The sequence below is a fragment of the Helianthus annuus genome, chromosome 10 (genome assembly GCF_002127325.2).
Source record: "Helianthus annuus cultivar XRQ/B chromosome 10, HanXRQr2.0-SUNRISE, whole genome shotgun sequence".
Lineage (NCBI taxonomy): Eukaryota > Viridiplantae > Streptophyta > Magnoliopsida > Asterales > Asteraceae > Helianthus > Helianthus annuus.
Window position 1 is genome coordinate 7,027,291 of NC_035442.2, and position 7,335 is coordinate 7,034,625.

Sequence of the window (7,335 nt, forward strand, 5' to 3'; positions counted from 1 at the left end):
TCCGGTGATTCTGCAAAACAGAGCACCGTTAGCCTCGTCAAGGGGAGAAGAGGGTTCTCTCCTTGACCCGACTCCGGTGTGAGAATAAGTATTGGTAACGGAGAAGATAAAAGTGTTTGAGTAGTGAAATGTGTTCTGAGTTCATACCTGAAGAGTTCTCCTATTTATAACCGGGAGTTTTGGGAGGGAAAATCTGTTATTGAAAAGATAACGGAAAATGCTGACGTCGTAGCGGTTATTTTTCCTTCCGTTACGTCCTTTTGATCTTTGTTACATTGTTTTGATCCTGATGTGAATGCACACGGATCACGACTTGATCTACGGTTGGGGAATTGCCACGTGGAAAGTGGTTTGAGTGGAGATCATTCTCCAATTACATGCTATCGTTGTGATTTCAGGAATGTTTGTGATGATGACATGTGTCCAGACGGTTATAACCGTCTGGGTGGTGCACGATCATATTTCTTCTAGAAGGTTACTGCTGTAATCTAGTGTGACACCTTACGGTGTGCACACAGCTGAATAGATCCCAAGTCTGGGTAAAATAAAATCCAAGTTTGGATATTTGGGCGGACATATTGATCTCAGGGTTTTAGCCCTTTGTTAAAAGGAAAGCGGCGCAAGGGTTTAAGCTTCCCTTTGGGCGCGCGACTATTGCTTGTTGGTTTCTTTCTTCCTTTTGTAAGACTGATGCGCGGCCGCGCAAGGTTAAAAAGGTTGAAAGGTCAGTTGGTGGTATGGTCTCACATCCTTTTTATGAGGTTTTTGGGACCTTACCCCTTCAAGTCCCCCCAGTCTAGTGTTGTACTTATGCGAATAAGTGGAGCACTGGACTTAGGAGAGAGAAATGTCTTTTTGGGCGCGGAAAAATGAGAAATCTTTTGTTAGAAGATTGAATTTTGTTATGATATATATTTTCTTTTTTTTTAAAAAAAAAGAAAAAATGTGGACTGTAATCATGCTCTGTTAGGTAATGACGTCACCTGTCAGTAAGAGTGGGTATTTTCCTCATTGGCCTTGAGATTTGTAATGGCGCTTTGTCAGGCTTCATTAATGAAGAAGTGACCCAAGTTCCTGTAGCGTCGTTTGGATGTGACAGTTCTGACAGTTAATGATGGATTTCTCTTTTCTTGAAGTTTTGAGTTCTCTTTTTATATATATATGTACGTTTGAAACACTTGATCTTCTTAATTGATTTTTGTCAAAGAAGATGAAACGTTCTTACCGCACTCGTCTCTTGCTAGATGCTCTTAGAGTGTACGATGCTGCCGAAGGTCTCGTTCTTCTTTCTCGTTCACCACCTCTCATCATTGCACCAGTGAAGAATCTGATCGAGCCTGCTGCCCCTGCAATCGCTGATTCTGACTGCAAGGTCCCTAACGTTACTGCTGGTGCTGGTATCGTATTGGATGTTGATGGGTTGACGACCCGGTTTCCGATGCTTCGGAAGGGGGGATGTCGGTTGGTGTACCGACGTCGGAGGATTCGTCGGAATATGCAGGTGTCCACTGTTGATGATGGTTCTGGTGCTGATTAAATATTCAAGCCTGGGGCTTGTCTCTGTCTTTTGTTAATGCTTTTTTTTGTTGTAAGTTTTGGGTACTGGACAGGATTTTTTGAAGATCATTTTTATAATCTTGTTAAGTGTTCATGTTACACTTTTTCTTTTGATAATGTATATTATGATATACTTTTTTGAAGATCATTGCTATGATTCGTATATGTGTGGATTACAATATGTTGCATGTGTATAATTTTTGAATAGGTAAGGCGAATGAGGAATGGTATTGTGCTCATGTGTGAACGTTTGTCAACAGCTTGCCTGTTTTGAGACTGTTCATGAGGTGTACAATGTTTGACCATATCGTTTTCGCGCGAACCAAAGAAATTTCATGCAATTTGTAATAAACAGTGACGTAAGTAAAGGTGATATTTGTATTGATAAGAGCGCACGGCTCGTGATACAAGATAAGATAAGGAAATACATTGCCTGTATGTTCTTTTCGCTTTGTAGGCTTGGTTCACATGTAACACCTGCGCAACTGTTGCGCGTTCCAGGTGCGGGGAACTGGAGTCCCATCGACCCTTTTTAGGGTATATGCTCCTTTGCCTAAGACTTCGTTAATGACATACGGTCCTTCCCACCTTGGCGCTAATTTGCCGGGTTTTTCGGCGTTTGAAGCCTCGTTGTCGCGCAAGACAAAATCTCCGGGGACAAAGGTGCAAATGCGCACACGCGCGTTGTAGTATTTTTCTAGCTTGGATTTGTACCTTGCTTCTGCTATGGCCGCGTTTTCGCGCCTTTCTTCCAGAAGATCTAAATCCAGCCTCCGTTCTTGTTCGTTATTCTGCTTCTCCATAGCCAACATGCGCGGTGAAAGGAGGCCTTTTTCAGCTGGAATGACAGCCTCTGACCCATAGACTAGACTGAACGGGGTTTCTCCAGTGCTAGTCTTTGGCATTGTTCGATGTGCCCAGAGGATGCTGGGAAGTTCGTCAACCCACCCTCTGCGCGCTGTCCCAAGTCGCGCTTTTATACCGTCAACGATTTGTTTGTTTATGATTTCCACCTGGCCATTCGCTTGAGGATGCGCGACAGAAGCGAAGTTGTGCTCAATGTTCATTTCTTTGAACCATTTATGAAGGTCTTCCGCGGCAAAGTTTTTACCATTGTCAGAAATAATGCGCAATGGCAACCCAAATCTGCAAATGATATGTTCCCATATGAATTTGCGGATTACTATTGCTGTTGTTGAGGCCAAAGCTTTAGCTTCCACCCATTTTGTGAAGTAATCTACCGCAACGATGATGAATTTTACTGCACCTGGCGCATCAGGAAATGGGCCAACAAGATCAATGCCCCACTGTTGGAATGGCTAGACGGAAGTAACTGGAATTAGCGGATTTTTGGGTCTAAGTGTCTTTGGTGCATGGCGTTGGCATGCCTCGCACCTTCGTAATAGATCAACTGCGTCCATGTGCATTTCTGGCCAGTATCCGGCGCTCATTATTTTTGCCACGACCATGCGCGGTCCTGCGTGTATCCCGTATAATCCCTCGTGGATCTCTCTAACCAGATACTGAGCATCTGTTTTATCAACACAACGTAGTAACGGACCCATGAATGATTTCCGATAAAGGACGCCATCCGCCATCTCGTAGTTTATTGCTTTGTGTTGTATTTTTCGGGCTTCTGCCTTTCCTTCCGGGAGTTTCCCGTGTTGAAGATACAAAATAACTGGAGACATCCAGGACGGATTTCCCATCTCTATGACAACTACTTGTTTCAGGTGAATGGAAGGAATGGATAGTACCTCTATGCGCACTTCTTTTGCTAAGTGTTTAAAGCTAGTAGCAGCTAATTTGCTTAGTGCGTCAGCATGCTTGTTCTCGCTTCTGTTTATGTGATTGACTTTGAATGTCTGAAATTGATTGATTAGCATCCGTGCTTGTTCAAGGTACAACGCCATAGCCTCGCCCTTCGCGTCATAACGACCGTTAACTTGTTCAGCTACTAGTTTTGAGTCGACGTTAGCTTCAAGGTTTTTTGCTCCCATTTTGAGTGCTAGACGAAGACCTGCTAAAAATGCTTCGTATTCCGCTTCGTTGTTGGTACTTTGAAAATCTAAGCGGATAGCATATGTGAGTTCGTGATTATCTGGGCTGACTAATCGGAGACCTGCTCCTGCTCCGTCGTCATTGGAAGCACCATCAGTGTGTAAGGTCCAGACTATGTCGTCAAAAACAGGTGTCGGGTTCTGGATTGCCTCACATTCTTGTACTTTATCAATGGGAACTTCGGTGGCGAAGTCTGCTAGAACCTGCCCTTTGATTGCAGGTCTTGGTTTGTAAAAAATGTTGTAGCCTCCTAGCTCGATGGCCCATTTAGCTAATCTCCCCGCTATGTCGAGTTTTGACAAGATTTGGCCCAAATGATAATTTGTCAGTACTGTGATGATATGGCCTGAAAAATACCTGCGCAAACGCCTGGATGCGTGTACTAGTGTTAGAACTAGTTTTTCTATCATTGAGTAACGAGTTTCAGGGCCGGTGAGCATTTTGCTGATGTAGTAGATTGGAGTCTGGATATTTTCCCGTTCTACCATTAGTACTGCGCCTACTGCTACCTCTGCAGCTGACAGATATAAGATTAATGGTTCTTTTTCTTTTGGCGCAGTCAGCGTTGGTAATTGGATTAAATACTCTTTCATTTGCTTGAATGCTGCTTCCGCTTCAGGTGTCCATTGAAAAGGAGTTTTCTTTCCGCAGTTTCGCAGCGTACTGATAAATGGATAAGATTTTCCCGCATGGTTGGCCAAAAATCTATTCAGAGCTGCTAATCGTCCGGCGAGTCTTTGCATTTCCTTGACTGTTGCCGGTGATGGCATTAGCTGAATGGTCTGCACCTTCTCTGGATTAACCTTAAAACCGTCTTTTGTGACTATGAAACCCAAAAACTTTCCTTCTTCCATGCCGAAGGAGCACTTTGTCGGGTTCAATTTTAAGTTTACGCTTCGTAATGAATCGAACGTGCGCTGGATATTGTTGAGCATTGTCTCCTCCTCATGGCTCATGATCACGAGGTCATCCATGTATACTTCGACAGTTTTGCCAATATCCTCGCTGAAAATTGTGTCCATTAGGCGTTGATACGTTGCGCCTGCGTTGCGCAACCCAAACGGCATTTTTGTGTAGCAGTAGGTACCTTTGTCTGTGCGGAATGCAGTTTTTTCTTCGTCTTCTTCTTTCATCTGGACCTGGTGATAACCCTTATAGCAGTCGAGAAAGCATTTCCACCTGAATGATGCTAAAGAATCTACTTTCTTGTCTATCTCTGGGAGCGCATAGCAGTCTCTGGGGCACGCTTTGTTGAGGTCTTTGAAGTCGACACACATTCTCCACCCGCCGTTATGTTTTTGTACCATGACTGGATTGGCAACCCATGTATGGTATTATACTTTGCGCAAGATTCCCGCGTTGAGCAACTCTGTTACTTGCTCGTCCATCGCTTTTGCTTTTTCTTCGCTGAAATTGCGCCTTCCCTGAACAACCGGATCTACTGATGGTTTGATGTTTAAGCAATGTTGCGCGATATCGCGTGGAACTCCAGTCATGTCTGCTGGGCACCAGGCAAATATATCTTTGTTGTTAGACAACAACCTTTTCAGCTGTACACGTATTGTTGGTGACATGGCGTGTCCTAGCAGAATGGTTTGCTCTGGGTACTTATCGTTCAGAACCCATTTTTCTGGTTCGTTTGGTGCTGAAGCTTTGACTGCCTTTGCTGGAGGTTCGTCGTCGACGGACATGACTTCCTAGCTTGAATAGAGAATTGCAACTCCGGTTTCTGTCGGAAATCCACAAGCTGCATGTGGAATGGAAGTGATCATGCTGAATTCTCTTTGTGATCTTCTCCCGAGCAAAATGTCATGTTGTGATGTTGCTGGCATGACCATGAAATTTACTGTAACTGTTCGTGAGTGTCTGCCATCTGATAAGGTTACTGGGAAAGCAATTTGCCCTAACAGGAAAACAGCTTCATTACAGAATCCGGTGAGGGGAAAATCAACCGGTTCTAAACGTGCTTTATCTTCCGGATCTAGCTGTTTAAAGCACTGTTCATAGATGATGTCCATCGAACTTCCTGGATCTATGAACATATAGTCCGTCCGGTAATGACCAAAAATACCAGTGATAATCACTGGTCGTTCTTCCTGAGGGCCCCCAGGAACAACAGGGAACACGACTTGCTGTTCTCTCCAGTGTTGATCATAGCTTCGCTTGCTTGATCTTCGTGATGGTCCTCCTTGAACCATGTGTATTTGTTTCTGATGACTGTTATCTTTGTACTGGTTGGATTGGATGTTTCCCCAAGGTGGGGTTACTAGGTCCAATTCTGTAGTGTTGACTCCTTCTCCAGATCTGATGTTTGGGGAATCAGATCTGGGGATTGCGTTCAAAGCAGTTTGGTACTTGCTAACCTCATGTTTTGGGGATCTTGCTATTTGGAATTTGTTTCCGACGTTTGGTCGAGGACCAGGTTGTCGGTGAGGAAATGAATTTTCTGCCATGTGTAAAAACGGAAAAATAAGATGAACTGAATCGAAACGAGATAGAAACTAGAAAAACTGAGAAAACGGTAGGGATCCCGTCCCGATCCCGTACCGATCCCGTCCCGATCCCGATCGGTATCCCGATCGGTATCCACTTTTTGGCGTTTTCGGTATCGGTACGGTACGGTATCGGTATTATACCGATACCGACCCTCAAAATACGGTATAATACCGATACCGTACCGTACCGATACCTAACCGACATGTTTCGGTATCGGTATCGGTACCTAGTTTGGGTGAAATTCGGGATCGGTATTAGGCGGTATCGGTATCGGTTCGGTATCGGATACCGATATGCTCATCCCTAGAAAACGGTGGGCGCCAATGAAGAAACACTAGATAAATGGTCGGAACCGAGATATCTAGGGGGTTTGAATCCGCATAAAAGGTTAGTTCTCTCTCAATTGATTCAGTTGCAGCCAAGTTCTTTCTCCGGTGATTCTGCAAAACAGAGCACCGTTAGCCTCGTCAAGGGGAGAAGAGGGTTCTCTCCTTGACCCGACTCCGGTGTGAGAATAAGTATTGGTAACGGAGAAGATAAAAGTGTTTGAGTAGTGAAATGTGTTCTGAGTTCATACCTGAAGAGTTCTCCTATTTATAACCGGGAGTTTTGGGAGGGAAAATCTGTTATTGAAAAGATAACGGAAGATGCTGACGCCGTAGCGGTTATTTTTCCTTCCGTTACGTCCTTTTGATCTTTGTTACATTGTTTTGATCCTGATGTGAATGCACACGGATCACGACTTGATCTACGGTTGGGGAATTGCCACGTGGAAAGTGGTTTGAGTGGAGATCATTCTCCAATTACATGCTATCGTTGTGATTTCAGGAATGTTTGTGATGATGACACGTGTCCAGACGGTTATAACCGTCTGGGTGGTGCACGATCATATTTCTTCTAGAAGGTTACTGCTGTAATCTAGTGTGACACCTTACGGTGTGCACACAGCTGAATAGATCCCAAGTCTGGGTAAAATAATATCCAAGTTTGGATATTTGGGCGGACATATTGATCTCAGGGTTTTAGCCCTTTGTTAAAAGGAAAGCGGCGCAAGGGTTTAAGCTTCCCTTTGGGCGCGCGACTATTGCTTGTTGGTTTCTTTCTTCCTTTTGTAAGACTGATGCGCGGCCGGCAAGGTTAAAAAGGTTGAAAGGTCAGTTGGTGGTATGGTCTCACATCCTTTTTATGAGGTTTTTGGGACCTTACCCCTTCACTTCTCCT

General features: G+C 44.3%; 1 protein-coding gene across 1 annotated transcript; it reads right to left on the reverse strand.

Annotated features, from left to right (window-relative positions):
• Window positions 1-2,021: 2,021 nt before the first annotated feature.
• LOC110880467 lies at window positions 2,022-4,925 on the reverse strand. Its single transcript, XM_022128990.1, has 2 exons — window positions 2,953-4,925; window positions 2,022-2,703 (listed from the first exon to the last, which is right to left on the reverse strand). The coding sequence occupies exons 1-2, from the start codon at window positions 4,923-4,925 to the stop codon at window positions 2,022-2,024; spliced, it is 2,655 nt and encodes an 884-aa protein (XP_021984682.1).
• Window positions 4,926-7,335: the final 2,410 nt, after the last annotated feature.

Excerpts from the sequence above, each read along its gene's own strand:
- LOC110880467 (XM_022128990.1), bottom strand. The coding sequence starts at position 4,925 with ATGGTACAAAAACATAACGGCGGGTGGAGAATGTGTGTCGACTTCAAA. Across the intron at positions 2,704-2,952 it reads GCAGTTGATCTATTACGAAG|ATTTGGGTTGCCATTGCGCA; the intron begins GTGCGAGGCATG and ends TATCATTTGCAG.